The 25,883-nt window shown below is 41.8% G+C and overlaps 2 protein-coding genes across 3 annotated transcripts; one reads left to right on the top strand and one right to left on the bottom strand.

Annotated features, from left to right (window-relative positions):
• The first annotated feature begins 7,074 nt into the window (after positions 1–7,074).
• On the top strand, positions 7,075–15,047 carry LOC114911056 (NACHT, LRR and PYD domains-containing protein 12-like). Its single transcript, XM_029254093.1, has 7 exons — positions 7,075–7,259; positions 9,437–9,601; positions 9,972–10,050; positions 10,472–10,572; positions 11,340–11,513; positions 13,989–14,035; positions 14,470–15,047. Exons 1-7 carry the CDS (start codon positions 7,075–7,077, stop codon positions 15,045–15,047), a joined length of 1,329 nt encoding a protein of 442 aa, XP_029109926.1.
• Positions 15,048–17,285: 2,238 nt separating this feature from the next.
• On the bottom strand, positions 17,286–24,987 carry LOC108930205 (NACHT, LRR and PYD domains-containing protein 3-like). 2 transcript variants are annotated; one of them, XM_018745328.2, is made up of 11 exons: positions 24,825–24,987; positions 24,319–24,403; positions 23,089–23,211; positions 22,741–22,771; positions 22,392–22,440; positions 22,241–22,289; positions 20,366–22,121; positions 19,554–19,901; positions 19,286–19,459; positions 19,060–19,100; positions 17,286–18,097 (listed from the first exon to the last, which is right to left on the bottom strand). In XM_018745328.2, the coding sequence occupies exons 2-11, from the start codon at positions 24,365–24,367 to the stop codon at positions 17,559–17,561; spliced, it is 3,159 nt and encodes a 1,052-aa protein (XP_018600844.2). In that variant the 5' UTR covers positions 24,368–24,403; positions 24,825–24,987; the 3' UTR covers positions 17,286–17,558. The 2 variants fall into 2 exon arrangements, with proteins under 2 accessions (XP_018600844.2, XP_018600843.2); XM_018745327.2 differs by having other exon boundaries at positions 24,319–24,398.
• Positions 24,988–25,883: the final 896 nt, after the last annotated feature.

Here is a 25,883-nt window from a genome sequence, read left to right as displayed (position 1 = left end):
TAACTAGAGTTGGACTGCTCCACCCAAGCGCATTGGTGAATTACACTGTCACTTTAAGCATTCTCATTCTCTCCTTCTGAGTTCTCTGACTGTCAACTGGCACTATTGTTACTACTGTTACCATTATTTATTGTTATTGCTGTTATTGCTGCTATTGTTATTTACTGTCATTGACACTGTTTTGTTTGTCATTATTGTTTTGCTTGTGCAGTATTCCTGTTGTCCTTGCCCATAGTCTGTGGAGAAGCATTCAGGAAGATTTTCATGATACATGTACATGGTACTTGTATCTATGACAATAAATTTGAAACTTGAAACTTGAACTTGGAACAAATTGTTCACGGTTAGTTAGATACGATTCAACCCGCTGGACCACAGTCCTGCTCTCCAGTGGGTCTGGGGTTCAAGTCCCGCTTGGGGTGCCTTGCGACGGACTGGCGTCCCGTCCTGGGTGTGTCCCCTCCCCCTCCGGCCTTACGCCCTGTGTTGCCGGATAGGCTCTGGTTCCCTGTGACCCCGTGTGGGCCAAGCGGTTCTGAAAGTGTGTGTGTGTGTGTGTGTGTGATTCAACCCACTTCAGAACGGCACCTCCTAGTCCAAGCAGGTTTCCAAGTCTACTCAGTAGGATACTATGGATATGGTCTACAGTATCAAACGCAGCACTCAAGTCTAGTAACATAAGAACAGAGATCTGACCAGCATCAGAAGAAATGAGAATATCATCATTAACAACACGTGTAAGTGCCGTTTCAGTGCCGTGACCAGTGCGTAAACCAGATTGAAATTTTTCAAATATATTTGTGATTAAGATATTTTACAATTTGGGACGCTACGATTTTTTCTAGAATTTTGGATAAAAACGGTAAATTGCAGATCGATCTATAATTAGATGGGATATTACAGTCCAGATCCGATTTCTTTAGTAGTAAGTAGGGGTCTAATAACGGCGATTTTAGGGCTTTTGGAACACAGGCGCGGGGGTGCGGTGGCGCAGTGGGTTGGACCGCAGTCCTGCTCTCCGGTGGGTCTGGGGTTCGAGTCCCGCTTGGGGTACCTTGCGACGGACTGGCGTCCCGTCCTGGGTGTGTCCCCTTCCCCCTCCGGCCTTACGCCCTGTGTTACCGGGTAGGCTCCGGTTCCCCGTGACCCCGTATGGGACAAGCGGTTCTGAAAATGTGTGTGTGTGTGTGTGTGTGTGTGTGTGTGTGTGTGGAACACAGGCATGATTTAGTAACGACGTATTAATAATATTAACAAGAGGTTCTGCAAGCACGGAAACTGCAGCTTTCAGTAATTTAGTGGGGATTGAGTCTAAGTCTAAAGGACAGGTAGTACTTTTCATAGAGCGAATTAGCAGGGTAATTTCTTCTACAGTTATAATTATGTCGAAGTTACTGAGATGGTGCGGACAACTAACATCATCATGGTCAGAAGAAGCGCTTATGTTTGCTAAAACCGAACTATGTGGATTTGCAGATATTCACTAAAGTAATTTATTATTGAAAAACGACATAAATTCATCATTAGTAATGGTAGCAGAAATACATTGTGATTGTTTATCTTTGTGTTTACCAGTTAAACAAGCGATGCGATGGTATTAAACAGGAAGCGAGGGTTCTCGTGATTTTCATCAATTAACTTTGCGTAGTATTCTGATCTGGCATGAAAGTGCTTTTTTATATTTTTTTAAACAATCGGACCAGGCAGGCTAAAATAAACGTTTAGTTTAGTTGAACGCCATTTACGCTCTAATTTACGACATGATTCTAACTTAAATTTATTGCACGAGATTCGTTGAACGGGCGAGTTTCTTAGTTAGAATAAGTTTAGTTTTTTTGTGGAGCCGCAGAGTCTAGGGCGAATTTGAATTATAATCAAAATCCATTTTGATCAATATCTACGCTCGTTCCAAAATCCGTCCGAGCTTCTATATGATCAACAATTTTAGCAGTAGTATTTTCATATGCCGCACGATTTTGGTGTTACTATTGTCCGACGGCACGGGTAGGTTGGTATAGATCAAAGGTTACTAAATAATGATCAGAAATAGCCTCGTTTAAAGGAATAATAGCATGATGAACATCTACGCCGCAGGTTATGACGAGGTCGAGCGTATGGTTACGGGAATGATGAGTCGGACCGGTAACAACTTGGGTAAAACCGACGGAGTTTAAGAGAGACGGAAAACTAGCGAGAGTATCCGACGACGACACATCTACATGAATACTGAAATCACCCAGCAGGATAATTTTGTCATGATTAATGACTAAATCGCTTATGAAGTTGCTAAATTCCTCGAGAAAAGAGGAGAGTACGGTCCAGGTGGACGGTAAGGAATATAATTATATATTATGGGTTTGAGTTGAAATCTAATTGTAGAGCTTCAGACGAGGTGATATTATAATATCACGATTTCCTGGTGTTATTTGTAATCTATTATATATTGAAAAGAACGCCGACTCCACCTCCACGACGTACAGAACAGATTTATGGAAATAATCATATCCGTCTGTAGCGGCTTCGTTCTATTAGCGGAATCGTATCGGACTCACCGAGCCAGGTTTCGGTAAGAATATTCAATAGATCGGACTTGTACAAGTTGTAACTTAATATTAGTGGTTTACTAGGACAGCTTTACTTGTTAGTGAACGAATATTTAACAGACAGCATTTTATATTACAGTTTGGCCTCGGTAGTAAGTTGAGAATGTTTGTTAATTAATGTATTTTTAGGTTTCTGGTGCAAACGCTCCACTAAGTCTAGTTAAACGCCGTGGCTAATAGTTCGCATGTTTTGGCTGCACTTAAGTTAACGTTTTTATTTAAAGTTTTGAGGCCCACACTGTACAAGAAATCCCATCACATCAGAAATGACTACTGATATCAGAACGAGTAACAGACCCATCAAATTGACCCATGGCTGAGTCAGTCCTGTAACTTGCAGGCCAAGTTCTGGGACAGAACAAATGAACCCCTCCAGTTGAGGTGTACACCATCACCTGTGAAAAACCTGGGGCCTTTCCCAGAAATCATCTCAGTTATTAACAAATGATATACGATTAGAGCGGCACCACGTCTCCAACCACGTGTTAAAGGACACCAGTTTACTGTACACTATGTCCCCCATGAAGAGTCTAGGTAAAGGACCAGACACGATGAGATTACGACATTTCCTTCTGGCCTTGTTACACATAGAAATAAACCGGCTCTTTAACACTTCGGACTGCTGGTAACAAATATCATTACCACCAACATGCACCATCACAGTCGACACTGCATTATCGGCCAGAGAACTGACACGAGCCTCGATGTCAGACACACGTGAGCGTGGGAAACACTTCACCTTTACACTTCGATTCCCAGGCCCCCGAGCCTTAACATTTCGGATAGCTGAATCCCCCAAAATGAGCACATTATTCTTCTTCTTATTATTATTATTATTATTATTATTAGGTGAACTACTTGGAGTCGAATATCTATTTTGGGTTTGGACGAGAGAACCCAAACCAGGAACCCATGGCTTAGGCTTCGCTTTATTTGACTTCTTACTCCAAACAGTAACCCAGTCGCCGTGAGAGCGCTCCGGTGTACCCGGCTTCTCATTAGCTGTACTGGGGACTGTAAGTGTCAGCGCCACTTCGACACTATGGAGGCATTGGGACACACCGAGTCCAACCAACTCTCTGTTTCTCGGATGGAAATCAAATTCTTAATGCGCTCTTCTAAATCGCGGACCTTCCACACCAAGTCATTATTTGTCACACATTTTGAGCAAATTAAATGTTCTACAATGTCAGCAGGTGCAACTAAGCAATACATGTTACATGATACACAACACACAGGTTTGCCGTCAGATAATACGTTTAGGAGGAAGGAACATACGTCGAACAGGGACTCCACTCTTTCCAAAGACGCCGTCTCAGCTACCGGTGTTTGACTCCACGCTCTGCCTCGCTCTGGATGCTCTGCCTCGCTCCAATACCATCTAGTCAATGCCTTTGGAAAAGGCTTTGGGGCCAGATAACTTTGTCATGAGATTCTGTAAGAAACTGTAGTCCGAATTATACCTGAAACCAATGCTGGCAATTAACTTGCATAGAGAGGGCTATGTCACTCCTCGTAAAACGACTACACTTAGTCTAATTTTAAAAAAACTCAAAAATCAATCAGAGCACTGTCTGTGCATTATGGACTATACATGTTAGTGTTTCACTGAGTTATTGACTGAATAAATGTTTGCTTGACTCATTGATTGAGGCAGTTATCTCTTTACATGTTTTACTTATTTCAGTTAGAGTCCTCTTGAATTATGACTGAACACCCTTGCTTTGAAAATATATTTTGTGTGCCACCTAGAGGGAAGTTTCAACAGTGCCATTTCTGGAAAGAACTAGACCTCTAAATGTTTAGAGGATACTTGAAATAAAAGTACCATGGTCCTGAAGAATAAAAGAGAGTAAGAAAAAAAATCCTTGAAAAATCTAAACCTGAAAGTTGCTGTGATGTCCTGACATCAGCTGTAAGTACATGGTATTTTCTTCCTTTGAAACTGTGATGCGATGGTTATTTACTTAAATGTAGAATGAGACTGTCTCCTTCATTGGAGGAGAAGACAGGGTGCTGCGCTGTGCCTACTCACACAATGCATGGGAGCAACAAGTGGCATCAATCTAAACACAAGAAACTTAGAAATTGTAAGACACATTTTTTCAATAAGCAGTCTGTCACAATAATGTTATGAATAAGTCACACATTTCAGATCAGTTAACTAGAGAATAAATCTGACCTTATCTCTTCAGTCTGAAGTTCAGCTCCTTATAGGAGATGATAAACTTCTGGACTGTGAGAAAAGAACCACCCATGTCTACTGAGAAACATAGACTGAATAATTGAACTCTATTGTGCACTGAAAGATAACATTAATTCCTTGAGAAAATATTAAGGTGAGTAGAAGGGTATTTGCTCTATGTGAATAAATGGTTTCCATCATATGTTTTTTGAAAGTTTCAGTGTTATGTGTATATATAGAGGAAAATTTTTGTATAGTTTCAGACACTATCATTGTCCAAAAGAGAATTTTTTTGTATTTCTATTTTTGCAATAAAGACAGGCAGTGGGCATTGGCAAGCTATAACCTGCTAGAAAGAATTTGCTAACAGCTCTAGTGAAAGATTGCTAATGATTTCGTTGTTACTGAGATGCAACTGGTATCTAGCTAGTTTAATGCAGTGTATGATTGCTTGCAGTATAATGCAGAATATTTAACGAGCTATAACTGAACAGCTTGCTTTTGAGCTGTTAATGTATGTCACTTAGGAAATTATTTTCTGTAACTTCATATTTAAATTTCTTTCTATTTAAGAAACAAGTTGTCAATTTTATATTTGAAATCCACTTTAAAAAAGAGGCAGATTTTTGCACAAAACAAGCAGTTTGAGTGTCTTTAATGAAAAAAAATTCTGTCAACAAATGAAATGTTCTTTCTCAAGGCTGAATGATGATGGAAGTTCAAGAAGACCTTAAGAGAAAGCTAAGAAAAAGGTTTGAATACATCTGGGAAGGTACAGATAAGCAAGGAACAGCAATAGAGCTGAACAGTATCTACACAGAACTCCACATCACAGACAGAGGAGAAGATGTTGTCAGCCATGAACATGACATGTGGAAGATAAGTTCAGTATGGAGGACACAAAACTCATTCGAAGTGGCAATCCATATCAATGACATCTTCAAACCGTCCCTCAATGAAGAAAAACAAACTAGAACAGTGCTAATGAAAGGTATTGCTGGAACTGGGAAATCCACCGCTGTCCAAAAGTTTATTCTTGACTGGGCTGATGGAAAAGCAAATCAGGATATTGATTTTATTTTTGTCTTTCCTTTTAATGAGATTAATGTTATACAGCATAAACAATTAAGTCTAATTGGCCTTCTTCATCACTTTTACCCTGAACTGAATCAATGTGAAGCATTGACCTTGACTGGCAGCAAAATTCTGATAATCTTTGATGGTTTGGATGCAGGGTGCATTCCACTAAATTTTTTACATTACCATACTGTGACTGAAGTCACCAGGACATCATCAGTTGATGTGCTGCTAACGAATCTGATCAGTGGAAAGCTGCTTAATTCAGCCCTCCTATGGATTACATCTCGGCCAGTCGCAGCCAATCAGATCCCACCAGAATGTGTCAACCGAGTCGTGGACGTACATGGCTTTAAGCATTCACAGAGGGAGGAGTACTTTCAAAAGAAGTTTAATGATCAGAACCTAGCCAGAAAGATCATCACTCACATTGAGTCCTCCAAGAGCCTCCGTACCATGTGTCACATCCCTCTCTTCTGCTGGATTTCAGCTTTTGTTCTGGAGAGAACATTAAGAAGCTCTCACGAGCATGTTCATAATGTGGCACAAATGTACACTCACTTCGTACTTCTGCAAACTTGCGCTCAGAAACAAGCAAATGGGGCTGCTGGGTTGCAAAAACTGACATCTTTTTTTATTAAAATCGGCCAGCTGGCTTATCGGCGCTTGGAAGACAGCAGTTCTCTACTTTATGATAAGGATTTGAGGAAGTATGGCATTAACATTGCTGAATTCTCAGCACAGTCTTGGTTATGTATGAAAATCTTTAGTGAGGACTCACAGATATGTTCAGTGTACCGTTTGACATTGCCTGGCATTAAGGAGTACCTTGCTGCGTTTTATGTTCTTCTCATGTTTCAAAACCAAAATATAAACCTTCTGAAGAAACCGCGGGTGCACAGTAGCCTGTTCAGTCAACTCTTCAAGAGGTCACGTTTGTCAGACTTGCTCAAGAGTGGCATGGAAAGGGCCTTAGAGAATAAGAATGGGAAGTTGGACCTTTTCCTTTGTTTCCTTCTTGGTATCTCATTGAACACCAGCCAAATTCTCCTACAAGACCTAATAACCTTCTCAGGGATAACCTCTGAACATGTTTCGGAAACAGTCAAATACATCAAAAGTAAAATAGTCAAAACCCACTGCCCTGAGCAATGCATCAATCTGTTCCATTGTCTGATGGAGCTAAATGACAGTTCCCTCACTAAAGAAATGGAGGCCCACGTGGAGGCAGGACTCCCCGAGAAAAACCTGTCACCCATCCAGTGCTCAGCCCTGGCCTACATTTTGCTGATGTCATGGGATTCGCTGGATGTGCTCGACCTGAAGAGGAATTACCTGTCAGATGTGGGGCTTCTTCGGCTGCTACCGGTGGTCAGGCTCTGCAAAGAGGCTCTGTGAGTTTTATTTTCTTTTTACATTAATATTTATAAGTTAAGGAATATGGGTGAAGACCCTTTCCTAAATGCTAGGCAGCTGAAAACAATTTCCTCAACTGATGATAAGTTTAGAGGTCCAAAAGGGCATCTCATGGTTATCTAAGCAATTTTGCAAATTCCTTAGAAGCATATGCAATGTACAGTATATATTTATCAAAGTTAAATTACACTCTCGTGAATACCATGGCAACGCCAATGTTTTCATTAACAGAAAGAACATTATTAAATATAATTGTGCTGATGTGCTTTAACCCTAATATGAATAACATCTCATGATACTGCGCAGAGCCACCACCTGCTCGCTTGACCCGATCCCATTGTCACTCCTACAGAACATTTCTTCGCAACCCTCCACCTTCATCTCTAAGATCATCAACTCTTCACTCTCCTCTGGCTGTTTCCCAGCTGCCTTCAAAACCGCTCTAATTTCACCTCTGTTAAAAAACCCTCCCTGGATCCCAAACTTTGTTGAAAATTACAGACCGGTCTCTTTCCTCTCCTTCCTGTCTAAAACCCTAAAGCGAGCGGCCTGTGATCAACTGCCTGATTTCCTCAACCGGAACCATCTCCTCGATGGTTATCAGTCTGGTTTCAAAGTTGGTCACTCCACTCAGATGGCCCTTCTGGTGATGTCTGAGATTTTTTACCTCCCAGCTCGCCCGTCCTCCTGTCATGATCTATCGATCAAACTGGACAACTCACTCATCTTGCCTACCTCCTTAGCTAAGAGTCTGGGAGTAACAACTGATGCGAGTCTGTCTTTCTCTCAGCACATCGAAATCACAACCCAGTCCTGCAGATACATCCTGCATAATATTTGTAGGATCCGTCCCTACCTCACAATTGACTCTGCCCAACTACTTTTCCAGGCCATGGTGACTTCCCGTCTGGACTACTGCAACTCTCTTCTGCGTGCCCTTCTTGCTACTGCCATCAGACCTCTGCAGCTTCTACAAAATGCTGCTGCACAAGTTGTGTTTGATTTGCCAAAGCGTTCCCACGTATCTCCTCTTCTCATTTCTCTGCACTGGCTTTCTATAGCTGCCTGAATCAAATTCAAGACCCTGGTAATTGTCTATAAATGCATCAATAGAACTGCTCCCAGCTACTTACAGGTCTTGATCAACCACTACACCCCAGCTAGACCCTTTCGCTCATCTACTTCTGCTCACTTGGTGGTCCTGCACACGAAAGATAAAGCACAGAGGTTCTCGGTTCTGGCTTTGTTATGGTGGAATGAACTTACCCTCTCACTCAGAACTGCGGAAACTCTGTGTACATTCAAGAAGGGTCTGAAAACTCACCTTTTCCAGACCCATTTCACCCAAGATCTCTCCAGCTCATGTACAGTGTAAATGTTCATGCACCATAACTTCATGAGCATCAAGAGATAAAGCCTTTATTCAGCCACTACTCCGATATTGTTTTTGCTTGCTTGTGTATCTTATAATATTATTGAAAAAAAATTGGTGGGAGGGTATCAGGATTTGTCTATCCTGTTTTATGCACCTACTTGAATAATGAACCTCGGTGCAGCAAGTGGTAGGCAACAAACTAGGTTTACTTGAGTCACATGTCTGCAGCTGTGTCTCTTTCTCAAAATGTAATGCATAAATTGTACTTTTGCTGATATGTACGTCGCTTTGGACAAGACTGTCTGCTAAATGAATGTAAATGTAAACGTGTTGAGCAAATGACATAAAATAAAGCCTCATAAACACAACTATGGCTGGCATGACGGCACAACAAGTAGCGCTGCTATCTCACAGTGCCTGGGTGGTGCGAGAGGACATGAGTTTGAGTCTTTGCTCAGTCTGTTTAGAGTTTGCATGTTCTCCCTGTGGCTGTGTGTTTCCTCCCACAGTCCAAAGACATGCTGTTCAGGTCTCCCCATAGTGTGTGAGTGACAGAGAGTGTGTGTGTGTTCCACTGATGTATGGATGAGTGACCCATTGTAAGTAGTGTATCCAGCAGTGTAAGTCACTATGGTGAAAAAGATGTGTGGGCTGATAACACTACATAGAGTTCACTGGAAGTCTATGGGGGAAAACAGGATGAATACATCTAAAAAGGTGATGATCAAGGATAAGGAATGAGTTCTACTGCTCTGTAATAACAATATTGCCATTTTGCAGACTTGATAGCTGTTTCCTCACAGAGCGCTGCTGTGAGGCATTGACTACTGCAATGACATTAAGACTGAAAGTGCTGGACCTGTGTGGAAACAGCCTGTGTGACACTGGAGTGAAGGTGCTCTCTGCTGGACTGAGACACTCCAACTGCAAACTGGACACACTGAAGTCAGTACTGCTGGTGAATACATGCTATGCTATAAACTGGATATGGATATTTATTTTGTACTTGATTAAATTTCATACACAAATGCACACACACACACACACACACACACGTTGACTGAAAACTGCTTGTCCCGAGCGGGGTTGCGGCAAACCAGAGCCTAACCCGGCAACACAGGGCGCAAGGCTGGGGGGGGACACACCCTGGACGGAACGCCAGTCCATCACAAGGCACCCCAAGCAGGACTCAAACCCCAGACCCACCAGAGAGTGGGATCCGGCCGAACCCGCTGCGCCGCTGCACCCCCTCATACACAAATGATTTACCCAAATAAAATTTCTAACCACAGATCCTAATCCCTCTTTTCAATAGGTTGGCCAGCTGCAAACTAACTATGAAATGCTGTGAAGCACTCGCTACAGTTCTCTGCTCAGACTCTTCCAACCTGAGAGTGTTAGAGCTGAGTGACAACGATTTACATGATTCTGGAATGAAGTTGCTTTCTACTGGTCTTTGGAATCCACACTGTAAACTGGAGACACTGAGGTCAGTGCTACTGCATAATCTTCAGTAAACTCGGCCTCTGAGATGCACACATCTGAAACAGAAGTTTGAGCAGAAACATAGGGAAGTGGCAAGGTGATTTGAGAAACCATGAAAGTGAGAAAGCATGGAATAATTTATGTAAGAGAAATTATTATGCGAAATTGGTATTGTCCTAGATTTTTCCTATATTTATCCACAAAAAACTACTACATCTGCTATGTTTCATGAAACTAGACACTATTTGGCTTTTCAGCATGGACAGATGCAGCCTTACCATGAGATCTAGTCAGGTGCTGGCCTCAGTATTCAGCAGAGACCCCTCACAGCTGAGAAAGCTGGACCTGAGTAATAATGATCTTGAGGATTCGGGAGTGAAGCTGCTCTGTTTTGGACTGGGGAACCAACACTGTAAACTGGAGACACTGAGGTCAGTACAGTTGAGAAATCGACTCTATAAATAGACGCATAAGTGACCACTTTAATATTAAAGTTTATTAAGAAGCATGGAAGAGCTAGTAAAATTCAAAAGATGCCAGAATTGTGGGAACAAGGGCTACAAAAACTGGTTAATTATTTTGTATTTCCAAGATTTATTCATTTAGCAGATGCTTTTCTTCAAAGCAACTTACAGTGTTTAGGTATTTACAATTATTTATCGATTCATACAGCTGGGTAATTTTAATGAAGCAATTTTAGGGTAAGTACCTTCCTCAAGGGTACTACAGGTGGAGGTAGGAATTCTACCAGTAACCTTTGGTTGCAAAGGCAGTAGCTCTAACCACTACGCTACCAGCTGCATGCTCTGCTGCATTTTATACGAGTAACTCAAGGAAGACGTGATTTCTGTACTGATGTGGTAGATTAATTACCTCTTATTGCTGTCTGAGTTTGCTGTGTGGAGCTGTGTGGATGTTTTCCCTGTGTCTGCGTGGGTTTCCTCTGGGTGCTCTGATTTCCTCCCACAGTCCAAAGACATACTGTTCAGGTTCACCCCTAGTGTGTGAGTGACAGAGAGAGTGTGTGTGTTCCACTGATGCATGGATGAGTGACCCAGTGTAAGTAGTGTATCTAGCAGTGTAAGTCACCGCGGTGAATAAGGTGTGTGGGCTGATAACACTACATAGAGTTCACCGGACGTCGCTTTGGAGAAAAGCATCTGCTAAATAAATAAATGTAAATGTAATGTCTACACAGACTGTCTGGCTGCAGAGTCACAGAGGGAGGATGTGTTGCTCTGGATTCTGCTCTCTGTTTGAACCCATCACACCTGAGAGATCTGGATCTGAGCTACAATAACCCAGGGGATTTAGGACTGAAGCTGCTCACTGCTCGACTGGAAGATCCCAAATGTAAACTGGAAAAATTGAAGTAGGTAGAGGTTCTTTTGGCTATTTTTAACTGGATAATCTTATATCAATCCTTATACTTTGTTGACACTGATCCTTGTTTTATCTGACATTTTTGAATTTCAGTGGTACTGTACATGCGCCCAGCTGGGGGAATATGGGATTAATGAGGAAAGACATGAAAGTTCATAGTTTACATTTATACTTACTCATTCAGCAAGCATTTTCTCCAAAGTGCAACTTTAAGAAAACAAAAGTGAATCAACAACCCAAGCAGAGCTTTAGACACAGACTCAGGATTATCATGCACAGCTTGTGTGTCTGACACCACCATGTTCCTGATTCACATTCCTCCAGTAGCTCCTATAGAAGTAACATTCAAATAGCACATAGGTTTTTGTTACTTCATTTATCAGACACTTTTCTCCAAAGCAACTTCCAATGAACTCTATGTAGTGTTATCTGCTCACACACCTTATTCACCAAGGTGATTTACACTGCTAGATACACTACTTACAATGAGTTAGTTGGACAAGGCCAAACAGTGAAACACACTCTCTGTGTCACTCATACACTTTGGGAGACTTACAGTCACCAATCCACCTGAACAGAATGTCTTTGAACTGTGGGAGGAAACAAGAGCACCTGGAAGAAACCCACAGGCATGGAGAGAACATGCAAACTCCACACAGACTAAGCAAGGATTGAACCCACAACCTCTCGCACCACGCACAGCAGCACTACTCCCTGTGCCATCATGCCTCCCTTAAACATGCAATACATAGATAATCATGGCAGATGGTGTTGGACTCATTTATGGAACTGTCAAAGGGATAATGGGTCTGAAAGAGCTGGGTCTGAGACCATTTTCGAAAGCTTAGAGGGATTCAGCAGCTGTAAGGAACAGAGTGAGTTCAGTCTATGTCACTTAATCCAAAACAAAGAACCTCTATGCTTCTGATTTTGGACCTTTGAGAGCAGGACCACCAAGCAGTCAGAGAACAAGCATTGCACTCTTGCTGGGATATAGCAAGGAATAATGTATCTATGTGCATTTCCGTTGACCTTTCTATGCCATAACCAGAGTGTTGAATTGATCAAATCCTGGACCCCTGAGCAAAGAGAAAAAGTAATATGAGATAAGTCATCTGTCCCCAAATGCACTCTTCTAGTAACTAATAATATATTTGGTGTATTACAGAAATGTTGTGCTTCTCGTGACGTATCTGTCAGAACGCAAGTGCAGTTTTTATTAGAAGCTGTGGTTTCGTTGTCTGGGGCAAATCTTAAATCCAGGTCGAAGAGTCAAGTGTAGGTCAAAGTCGATCGTGCAAACACCACCCGCAATGCTGATCTAAAATTGAGGTTGTTGGTTCCAGCGGAGGTCAAAACCTGGAGGAGTCAGGAGCAGGTCACAAGTGTAGTGGAGACAATTTTCTCAGTGAGATTCCACAAGTACTGCAACTGAGTCCTCTTCTTTTAAAAGTTGTTTACCGAGGGGTGTGTAAGTGGTATGTATTTATGATGAGCTACGATGGCCGTCGCCTGTGGCATTTTTCTCTGAAGTCGTGACAAGGAAAATGCAGTGAGTCCAGAAAACAAGACCAGAAACACAATCAAACTCAAGAAAATGTATAAAACTTATGAATTAATGTTTTAATATGGAACTCAGAATTGCACAAACTCCTTAAGTCCAGTTTTAAGACCATCGTCACAGTTGTGAATAGCATATTCAAAACCCATTCAGTAATTATATGTACTTCTGGTTCTGGCTGTCATTCATGCTGTAGGTTGAAAAAAAAAATCTTGTTTTCCTCCTTTTATATTTACAGTAATACAACAGCTTCACTATAAAGACTGGGTGTTTGGTTATCCAGGTTTCAACAACTCTTTGATTGTGAAAATATGCAGACTATCTCTCAAAACCTGCCTTCTACTGATGTTAGGTAGAGATGAAAACGAGGACTCAGGATGACTGAGGCACTAACACAGATACAGTAGTTGCCTCAGTGAGGTTTCACAACTCGAAAAGTGTGGTGTTACCTTCTTTATACTTGCCCTTAACTCCTATCAGGTGTGCTTTTCTAATCTGCTGGGACGTGATCCAGGGTGTGACAACAGTAAATCTGAGTCCGCTAATGGAACTCTTTGAATGCTGAAAAGCAGTTTTCAGGTACATGCAAAATGCAATAGAAAATAAGCGGCTAAAGTCTGAAAAGTGTGTTTAATTTAGCTGTTTAGAAATGTAATTCTTCAGCTTCTTCAACAGTGAAACGTTTCCGTTTATGAATTAATTAGAGGGCTAACCTTCAATTTCAGCTCAGTGTCACGGATGACATTTGTTCCCTTGGCTTGGACCTTCACTTGGCTTTTCGACCTAAACTTCGGATTCATCCCACACAATAAAACCACCACTTTCAATAAGAACCGCACTTGGGTCCTACCTCTTGTCTCCACTTGTCCTCTGTGTGTGACAACTGTACGGTTTTCTCAACAGCCTGGACCATCATGGAGAGCACAGGAACACAGCAAGTCATCGAAAATGTAAGTTATGTTGTATTGTACTTTCAAACAAGATTGCTTCTTGGACATGTTAATAGGGTTTTTTTCTCCAGAACTGCCATAACTTCTTTAACTTTGGAAAAGCAGTACAGGGGGCTTAGAAAAAACATTCATTTGTCTGGTGTAATCTATCTACGTACACATATTTATATAAAAGTATAAATACATTGTTCATTTTGATATTTAAGTCACTGCAACTTATGCACCATTCCCAAGGAAACAACAGTTCTCTTACAAACATTTAAATATGCAGTTTTTTCTGGGTTTACTTACTTTAAAGCAGAACTCAGGATGTCTAATAGGATATAATTGTATTATTTTATAGCTCTTCCTAAATCTGCTTAACAGCCCAAATTCCTGGTTGTGATGCAGCCAGTTTTGGATAAGATATTGTGTGTGTTCTTCTGTTTCTGCAGATTTCTGTCACCTCACATTGGACCCAAATACAGCAAGTAGATGCCTCTTGCTGTCTCATGAGAACCGAAAAGCAACGCTGGGCTGGGGTGCTGAATGGCCTTATCCCGACCACCAGGAGCGATTTGACTGCCTAGACCAAGTGCTGTGCAGAGAGGGTCTCTCTGGCCGTTGTTATTGGGAGGCCGAGTGGAGCGGCAGTTGGGTTTTCATTGGAGCAGCCTACAGAAAAATGTGCCGCAAAGGAAAGGGCGATAGCAGCCAACTTGGACGGAACCAAAGCTCCTGGGGCTTGTACTGCTCTGGAGAAAAATACGTGGTCTGTCACAATAAGGTGTGTACTGACCTGGCAGGCCCCATCTCCCACAGGGTTGGAGTGTACCTGGACTGGGCTGGTGGCACACTGTCCTTCTACAGTGTCTTGTCCAATGAGCTGCAATTCCTGCACACATTCCGCTTCACATTCATTGAGCCCCTTTATCCTGCGTTTAGTATCGGGTTCTTGATTAAAGCTCATAAAGCCTACCGGCTGGACAGCTGGACGGAATCCTCCTCTATCTCTCTGTGCAGTCTGGGCTAGCGTTGTAAGTGTAATAAACAGCCCAAGAGTATTGCTGTCAGGGAACAGGTAGTGAATGAAGCAAGTTTGACAGAGACATCAAGTCACTTTCAATGACCACACACACACACACACACACACACATTGACTGAAACCGCTTGTCCTGAGGCAAACTGGAGCCTATCGCTGCACCACAGGGCTGGAGGGGAGGGGACACACCCAGGACAGGACACCAGTCCATCTCAAGGCACCCCAAGCAGGACTTGAACCCAAACCCACCAGAGAACAGGCACAGGCAAAACCCATTGCGGCACTGCGCCCCCTCTCTTGCAATTACCTGTGAACCAGATTTTTAAATGTTGAAGCAAGAATCCACATTTTAGCAACATTCAAAGTTAGGCATTTGTCTTTTAAGAATAGTGATGTGAGCAATAGCACCAATAACAGGACTATACACTTACATCCTCAGTTCCTCACATGTTAAGTTCAGCTTAATCAACACTGATAATTGCATACCCATCTCTGCATTAACTCCACATATGAATTAAAATCATGCTGACACTTTTCTTGAACTACCCATTGCCATCTTTTTTCAATCTATTTTATCTATTTGAAGGGGGTGCAATGGCACAGGGGGTTTGGCCGGGTCCCACCTTCTGGCAGGGTCTGAGGTTTGAGTCCTGCTTGAGGTGCTTTGCGATGGACTGATGTCCCGTCCTGGGTGTGATCCCTCCCCCGTACGGCCTTGTGCCCTGTGTTGCTGGGTTAGGCTCCAGTTCACCTCAACCCCACTCGGGACAAGTGGTTTCAGCCAATGTTTGTATCTATTTGTTCAGGGTTCAACGGTAGAACAACTTTACTGTTTTTGAGAACCTGACCACTTTGAGCTTAACATGCTTACATTTGCATTGCCTGAAGGTAAACGGGTGTAAATAGGTACATACTTTGGCTGGTTTTCAAATGCTCATGTACCCTGCCATTGCCTGGTGGCATTCTGAGGTTTAGAGGCTGTATGGGCGACAGCCATTTTCCCCATGATTCTGCTGAGAGGCACAAAAAAAATGTTTGGTGTGTATTTATATGCATTTTGTTGCAATTTTTAATAGTCAACCTATAATTTCAAAAGACAGTGAACTGTATGTATTTGGTTAGCAATTTTGAGCCCCTGTACTTCATGTGAACTATACATGAAAAAGCATAAACACTTCTGTGAAATACTGAAAAAATGTGCAGAGAAAAAACAAATACAATGCAAGAGAAAAAGCATGTGATGTACACAAATGAAAGATAATGGTGTTCATGAATTTTAAAAAATGAAAATAAGACTATGGTTTGCAGGAGGCACTGGGGTAATGGGTTACATCTGCTTGTTGAGTACTGTGGCGTGCAGCACCGTGGGTTTGGATGGGGCAAAAAAGGATGCAGAGACAGCGTTCATCTTGAACGTTTTATTCAAACACCGGCACACAGGGAAATGACGCTCTCGGACCGAGGACCCCGTTTCCTCCAGGACCTACGCGTCAAGCCAGCCTTTCCAGGCTCTCTCCTCCTTTTCCCCCAGGCAGACGCAATCACCCCCTTATATTCCCCGTACGTCACCAAACGCTAACCAATTACAAAAACATTAATACATGTGCCAAATACTTTAAAACATAATAACAGTAAAGCACACACACACACACACACACACACACACACACACACACACACACACACACACACACACACACACACACACACACACACACACACACACACACACACACACACACAATGTCTACAACCAGGCGGGGTTGCAGCAAGCTGGAGCCTAGCCCAGCAACACAGGGTGGATGCTGAAGGGGGTGGGGACACACCCAGGATGGGATGCAAGGCACCCCAAACAGGGTTCGAACCCCACACCTGCCACATAGTGGGCACTGGCCAAACAGTAAAGTAATAAATAAAATGAAATAAAAACTGAAAGCTGAGCCAGTTAAGACAGATGCCATTCCTGACCCGACTTGAGCTCAGTCCTGAGTTTGTTTGGTTCAATTATATCACTTTCTCAGTCTCTATCCTCATGATGAGTATCAACATCACCCAGAGGCCTCGTTTGAAGCTGTAGAATAAACTGCTTATTGGTTCATCCAAGGAGGCGTGGTGGTGCAGTGGGTTGAACCAGGTCCTGCTCTCTGGTGAGTCTGGGGTTCAAGTCCTGCTTGAGGTGCCTTGCGGTGGACTGGCGTCCTGTCCTGGGTGTGTCCCCTCCCCCTCTAGCCTTATGTCCTTTGTTGCTAGGTCAGGCTCTGGCTCCCTGCGACCCCGTATAGGAGAAGCGATTCAGATGATGTGATTTGTTCAACCACCACCTATGTTTGAATCTGTCTCCACCCTGAAGAGCCTGGTCTGTCTAAAATTAGGAAGCCATATAAATCAGAGCACATGTCTCCCAGACTGCATGTATTTTACTACAAAATCAATAAACTAAAACCTAACCTCATTTACATTTTGAAGAGACAAGTGATTAAGAGGGTAATTCAAATTGTCTCTTTACTCCAAGGGACACAGGAACCAGGATGTTTCAGAGGTAAGAAGCCTGAATGCTGGATAGAGGGGCTCTGAGAATGTGGAGTGGAAAGTGTACAGGTGAGTCAGTGTGTCCGAGGAGACGCTGTAGAAGGACAGAGTGCCGGCCGCCCAGTCCAGATACACTCCTATCCTACAGGACCTGTATTGGGGTATCGGTATGTCAGAAGAGGTTTTATTGTGATGCGCAGAGAACTTTTTATTAGAACAGAACAATGACCACGACTTGTCATTGTCCCCAAGGCGCATGGCATCAAATGCTCCATTCCTACAGATGCCTCTGTAAGCTACTCCTATGTAAGCAGTACATCCACTCCACTCAGCCTCCCAGTAACAGCGGCCAGAAAGACCCTCTCTGCACAGCACCTGGTAGCAGCGATTAAATCTCTCCGGGAGATCAGTATATGCTTGTGATCGTTGCTTTCTTGTCACCTTTCTCTTTATCTTAGTGATGGATAGATATTTGTTAGCTGTTTTTTCATCCAATGTGAGCTGACAGGCATCTACAAAGAAACCATTGAAGAAAGATATAGACACAAAGGTGATCAAGTTTCAGAAAGAAACATGTAAAAAAATCCATTAATTAATTAATTAATTCATTCATTAATTCATTCAATATCATATTCATTACTGTCAGCAGTATTGGCAGCAGGTAGAGTAGCAGTTGAAGCCATTAGTACTAAACTCAAAGGTTCCAGATTCAAACCCTCAGTCAAAGTAATTGCCCTGAATTAATAAAGTACAAGTTACTGCATCATTGCTGTGTAATTTTCTCCAACCCACACAGATAATATTCCTGTGCATTGCACAATGTCTTTCTGACATTACTGCGTGGATGACTCATCACTACCTGCAAGTCAACCTGAAATCCTTCATACCTCTGCAGGTCCATCTGCCAGTTGAGACCTGTTGATCTCACTCTACAACTTGCTCAACTTATTTTCACTGGTAGTCAAAAGCCTGGAACAACTGACACTAGTCTTTGCTTCTTCCAACAAATCATCGCCACAACCCTTTCTTGCAGATATATTCTCTTCCACATCTCTCAATTCTGTCAGTGTCCCTTATAAGACTCTATACTCCTAAACTAGGTCGCGGTGATATTTTGCCTATACTACTGCAACTCCTTTCAGTCTGGTCTTCCAGCCTTTGCCATCTAGCATCTACCTGATCTTGAATGCCACAGCACAAACTGTTTTCGAGCCGCCAAAGAGTTCTCACATGCCTCTCCATCTTGTCTTCCTCCATTAGCTTCATGTAGCTGTCCTTAACAGTTCAACACTCCAGTATGACTTAAGAAACCGGAGATCAAAGACACAAAGACACAATCTCTAAAACCTAGCACGAATAACTCCTCCACTTCTGGCTGTTCAGTGGGTCACTTGTAAGGGGCCCGAAATCAGTCATTCCTATCAATCCACAAATTTAACCAGAAATGCTTAGTAAAAGACAGTACACAACTTACATTTCTGCAGTTCTACTCTCTGTTGTCCAACATGGTCAATACTGTGGAATAGACCAGAAAAAGAGAAGGCTAAAGGAAAAAGTGCATACCATTTTTCAACGATAAACATGCCACGGAATTGAGAGCGCTGTAAATTTTTATAATGGCAAGGCACCACATGATTGACCAAAACCAAAAATAGTTGAATCCATGTACAAAATAGTCCCAAATGCAGCTGTGTACTTACTTCAGCTTTTCCAGCTTAAAATTGTTATTCTTCTGTATAGCGGTGAGCAGCTTAACTCCACGGTCACCTGGGTGGTTGTTGTACATATCCAGCTCGTTCAGGTATGATGGGTTCAACCTCAGAGCTGAAGCCAGAGAAGTACAGCCTCCCTCTGTGACTCGACAGTTGTACAGTCTATGGACAGAAAGCAAATTAATACTTCTTCATTCTCTGTGGACCTACTTATGCAGAACACGGACTATAGCAATGGCATTTCATCACTAGGTACCTCAGGGTCTTTAGTTTGCACTGATGGTTAGACAATGCCTGACAGAGGACATTTACTCCTGAGTCCTCCAGGTCATTGTTACTGAGATCCAGACTCCGTAGTTTACAATGTGGACCAATCAATACATCAGAGAGCTGCTTCATCCCTGATGCATTCAGTTTATTGAAGCTGAGGTCCAATGACTCCAGTTTACAGTTTGGACTCTTCAGTCCAACGCAGAGTTTCTCCAGACCCAAATCCCCCAGGTCATTGTGGCTCAGATTCAGCTCTGTCAAGTGTGAGTTGGCCGACTGGAGAGCGAAGGACACAGTTTCACAGCAGTCGGCAGAGAGACCACAGTGGTCCAAACTGCAAAGCAATGGAAATGAATGTTAGACCAGTGAAATTATTCCTCCTTAGTTAACATCAGAAGAGTAATTTAATAAGATGTGAATGACCCACTTATGAAAAGAAAATAAGCAAAAAAATCTGACCAAACTTCAACAAGTCTTTGTATATCTGTTTCACCAATCCTTTGTAAGTAAATATTTGTGGTTAGAAATTGAGACAGCTCTTAAACTTCCAAAAGGAAAGCTGTCCAGAATCCTTGATTAAAAAAACACAAGTAAGCTTATTATGAAATATTCAAGCTTCGTTCTTCAGCAGTAGTACAAATCCAGCCTTTAGGTGAAAAGAAAGCCAACGAAGGATGAGCTGGAAAAGGGCTTCCAATGAACTGAAGTGCCACTACTAATAATAAAACAGCAAAAATGTTGTCAGAAGTGGCAAAGTGTGTTTACAAATGGCACATGGGAGGGATTTTCATAACTTACCATGCTTTTTTACTGCACTTTATCACAGGAAGAAGCCTCTTCAGACCTTCTTCTGACACCTTGCACTTCTTTAGGTCAAACATATCACATACTTCGCCTGGCATTATAAGCATATAGGCAAGAGCTGTGCACTGAGTCACAGTAAGTTTGGCTGAAGATGAGCTTCCACTCATTTGAATTTCCTCCAGCAGGGAACGGTCATTGAGCTCAACCAAGCAATGTATGAGATTGATACACCTCTCTGGAGAAAGGTCTTTCTTTTTCAATACTTTGATGATGTACTTGGTTGTTTTTTTGATGCCCTCAGAGTTGCTTCTTATTGATGGCAGAAGGTCTTTGAGAAGATATTGATTAATGTCTAGTGACATACCCAGAAGGAAGCGAAGAAAAAGGTCAAACTGTCCATTTTTATACTCAAGAGCCTTATCTACAGCAGCTTTGTGAAATCCATGTATAGCTCTAGGCTTTGTTTTAAAAATTTTATTTAGGGAATCCATTTGTTTGGTTGCAAATAAATGGCATGCATGGAGAGCTGCAAGATATTCTTGAATGGTCAAGTGGACAAAGCAGTAAAACTTTTCTGGAATCAAAGCTATCTCTTCTTTAAACATTTCTGTGCACAATACAGAGTACACTGAAGCATTAAGATCCTCAATACCACATGCTTCCAGGTCCTCTTTACGAAACATGACATTTCGCTTTTCCAAATGCTGAAATGCAAGCTCAGCCAGTTTCATAATGATTTCTTTGTCTCGGTGTGACAGTTTTGTTACGTTCCTCTCAGTGTCACCATGATACTTCTTATTCATAAGGTTGATCTGAATGAGCAGGAATCGAGAGTACATTTGTGTTAGAGTGCTGGGAATCTCTCGGTCATCTTTAGTCAACATTTGCCCAAGAACAGCAGCTGAAATCCAACAGAAGATTGGGATGTGACACATGATGTGGAGGCTTCTTGATGACTTAACATGAGAGAGAATTCTGCTTGCCAGATCCTGATCTGGAAATTTCTTCCTGAAGTACTCCTCTTTCTGATGGTCATTAAACCCCCGTATTTCTGTCACCTGATCAATAAACTCAGGAGGTATGTCACTGGCTGCTGCTGGTCGAGAGGTTATCCAGAGGAGAGCAGAAGGAAGCAGATTTCCTTCAATAAGATTTGACAACAACACATCCAAAGGTGCGATTTCAGTGAGGGAAACACATCTCCTGCTCAAAAATTTCAAAGGATACTGGTACTCATCCAGGCCATCGAAGATAAACAAAATTTTGTAATTCTCAACAGTTAAGTCATCAGTTTCTGGGTAGAATGAATGAAGAAGTTCTCTTAGACTCAGTTCATTCTGAGTAATTGTATTGAGCTCACGAAAACTAAACAGAAAAATAAATAAAACATCTTCATTTACTTGATCTTCCAACCAGTTAAGGATGAACTTCTGCACAGAAATGGTTTTTCCAATCCCTGCAATCCCCTTCGTCAGTACAGTTCTAATGGATTTTTCCTGACCCGGTAATGGTCTGAAGATGTCATTGAGATGGATAGATGTCTCTTGTGAGGTCTCTCTCTCAGATGTTGCCTTATTTTGCAACACCTCATGTTCGTCATTGACCCCTACACTGTCCCCTTCTGTGATGCAGAGGTTTGTGTAAACACAGTGAAGAGACACTGATTTCCCTGGCCTTGTAATTCCTTCAAATATAGTTTGACATTTCTTCTTCAAATTGCATTTATTCTTCTTTTGGGCTTCATGAAGGTCTGATGTCCGAAAAATAAGTAAATGTGAGAAATGGGAATTAGAATCTCACATTTGGAGTCACTGAACATTGTTTAAAAGCAATAAAACATAATATTCTACACAGGAAGAAAAATCTGACCTGTTTCTGGTATCTTAAAAGGACTTGAACATAGGGACAGCGCACCAAACTTTGTAAAAAATGGAGAAAAAAAAAGATTCACATATCACAGAACCATACAATCACAGGCCGCAATTTAATTAATTATATTTCTACCTTTAACTTTCAGTACCTGCTCATATAGGGACAGATCTTCTTTCAGCTGACTGGTAAACTGTTCACTGCAGACAAAAAGGGAAAATACAACATAAAAATAAAAATACATACAATAAGTATGTCCTTATCAAACTCCTTTATCTTCATGTTTTCAGTCAGTAGGACTTATCAATCTAAAAAAAATAACCTGCAGTATTAAAGAAGCTTGTTCATGTAATAAAATTTGATGCAAAATAAAAATTCCAAAAGCTTATTTAAGAAGAGGCAGAACCTGGACTCTCTACAAAGAAAAAGTCAAATCTTTTTTAGCACCACTCTGCATGACTGAAGCTCAGTTCAGCCTAAGGGATGAAAAATTGGCCTACCTTGCATTTGGACAATGTTTTCTGTTATGGCCTGCAAAAATAGATTGTCTGACAACAGTGCATTCAAGAGAAGCATCCTCAACAAGTGCAAGAATGTAGTGTACTTTACTTCAGCACAACACCTGAATGACACATCTCTGTCTGGAGAGCCATTACATGGCTGTTAGCTGTAATGTCAAAAAGTCCACAACTATTTCAGAATCACTTATCTTTAGTACATCAGGGTCATAAATGCTTTAATTCACAGAGAGGATAAAACATTTCCTAACACTGTTCCTTAATGTTATCCCAGATCCTGACCAACCAGCATCAGACCCAGAGGGATGTGAATTGTTAGATCTTCAGTACCTGTGCACAAGTTGTAAACATTTGTGTTGACATCTCGTCCAATGCTGGACTGAATAACCTGTGGGACAACGGCATTGCCTCCATTCTCAGCTGTGACACTGGACTGCACAGGAATTGTGTGAGCTGGACCAGGGCAGAGAAGAGCAGGTGTTTCTGTTGACTTTTGCTGGAGAAACACTGAAACTTTTTTTTGCTGTAAAGTTACTGCAACATTTCTCTCACAGTTTATCTTCTGCTCAGCTGCTACTTATCTGTAAAACAAACCTATGGAAATTCACACTTATAAGTTATATTCTGTAAAGGTATTACCAATGGAAACATTCAATGTACAACACTACTGTAAGTTGTGTTGGATTTTATCTCATTAACAATCTTGTTCTGTACTTTATGGTTTTCACTTAGACTCGAGTCCTTATTCAGTATGTAGCTGACAAAGTATTCTTGACAAAAAAAAAAAACAAATACAAATAAATAATAAACAAATAACACATTCCAAAATTCCAAGGAGCGCTAGTTCGTTATATCAGAATAAACCTATTCTATCAGAAAAAAATGATAGTTTCATGCAAATGTTTGTATTTATTTATAACACTCTGAAGATATGCATGACCTGTTTTAACGAAATACTGTAGCGTAGGAGTTAAAAGTCATTTTGGAGAAAGATACGGGCAAAAATTAAATGATATTAATTAAAAAAAACAGTAACAATCACAGCTTTGTGTAAAAAAGAAAGGTCATGTTGTATATTTGGTCTCTTCACTAAAATACTTTTGAAATATACCAAAAAAAGCTGTTAAATCTGTGCATTCTTCTTGTATAACTAGATATCAGTAGGAATCACTCTCAGTGATCTTTGTTAAAATCAAATGCAGTGTCCTTTTTAAAGTGGGGGAAACAACCTGTGTCTGCTACATAGGCCTATCAAATGTTAATAATCGTAAAATTAATGGGAGTGAGCATAACCACTCTAAGTTGACCACGTTCAAAAAAAATGTTTTTCAGGATACAGTACATCCCAATAAACACTAGTCTAAACACACATCAGAAATTACTCTAAACTCTCAAATCCCTTTTTTGCCCTTCAGTTGGACTTCTCATGAATTACTTTACATTTCTCCTTTGAATTGTATTCCCTTCCACCACTTTTACCAGACTTGTGCACAGAAAATCCAGTCTATCCGAGCACTACTGGTTCCATGGTCTCCACTTCAAGATGCAAAGGTTTCTTACTTTTCCCACATTCCTTCTGCGGCGTTTCTGCCACGTAGACCCGGTTCATCTTCTCCTCAGGTGTCTACGGTTTGTTCAACCTGCCCTATGAAGAAGAAAGGCGATGAAAAGAGAACACTGAAATGTCCCCTTCTGTTGCCCCAAGACGATTCCCACAAACAGAAGAAAGTAAAGCCATCCGCCCCGAAATACACTCATCATTTGTCCTTTGGGTTAATAGGTATCTTTGGACTTCAACATGACAGGTTGCCTCTAGCAGACTTGTGCTCATAAATCAAGTTTTAGATTGTGGTAAGGAGCACATGAGTGGTGAAAAAACCGATTCAGAGTCAGTTTTATCAACAGGACAGTTCCCTGTGTTTCTGCGGAATGATGATGACCTGCTGCTCTGCTGTGTGTCTGTGCTTCTTCTCGGCGCTCACCTCAAAATAACACAACAAAGCAAAGGTCCGGAAGTCCTGACACTGCGAAAAGTGCACAATAACGTGAATTAAATCAAGGCTTACCGTCACGTTAGCAGTGAAGTGCACGGCGCCTCAGCAGAGAATAATACGGCATCGTGTCATTATCATCGTTTTCCTTTCCCTCCCTTTTCCCACAATTCCGCTTTCATTTCTGCTCACTGCACCTCGCGGCCGCACGCGCTGCGTCACGGCTGGGAAAAAGGGCGCGCGCTCAGTTTCATACTGCACTTCATGTGCGGACATGTTGCGCCGTCCGGAGTCCAGGTGACACAAACTGGCGGGAACAAATGGTTCCACTTCGACAACAAGCTTTTTAAAGTAGCTGCAGTGGCGCACAGTCACACGAGCATCTTTTTTTGCTTTTAGTCCTAGTCTGTGCGTTTCTGACGTTTGCTTGTATTATTCTGCTTCAGAAATTTTAAAACTATTGAAAACGCGTCAGTGTGGCTTTCAGTCTAAAATAGTTTTCCTCCTTAGGCACCACTTTTCATAACGTTCCCCTTTTAAACAGCCTTTCATACTGAACAGATGTGTCAGGAACTTCAAATGGTGTTTTTACATGGGCACAAGGGACTATCTTGAGGAAATCAAAGTTCTGTATTTTTACGTGTGAACATTACTCACAAAATACTTATAACAGGAGAATGATGCCCAGATTTAGATAAAAATGGTTTTGAAACTGAGTGAATGCACTCATTCAAAATTCTGTTAATAATGCACTAAAATGTTATTATTTTGCAAAATACTGTGCAATTAAACAGTACTAATAATAATTCATTTTACAGAGTGCACCATAATAATTCAATCCCCTCACTGGAATTCAACAGAATAATTTCATAGAACACACACACATATTGTCTAAAGCATTTGTCCCAAGCGAGGTCACGGGGAGCCAGAGCCTAACCCGGCAACACAGGGCGCAAGGCTGGAGGGGGAGGGGACGCACCCAGGACGGGACGCCAGACCGTTGCAAGGCACCCCAAGCAGGACTCGAGCCGCAGGCCCTGGCCAAACCTGCTGCGCAACCGCACCCCCACTTTCATAGAACAAATGAGCCCTATTAAATGAGGAATGGATGTGTGTATATGAGGGGTAGCACAT

The sequence above is a fragment of the Scleropages formosus genome, chromosome 1 (genome assembly GCF_900964775.1).
Source record: "Scleropages formosus chromosome 1, fSclFor1.1, whole genome shotgun sequence".
NCBI lineage: Eukaryota > Metazoa > Chordata > Actinopteri > Osteoglossiformes > Osteoglossidae > Scleropages > Scleropages formosus.
The sequence above is the reverse complement of the archived record's forward strand: the minus strand, read 5'-3'. Positions and strand labels throughout refer to the sequence as shown.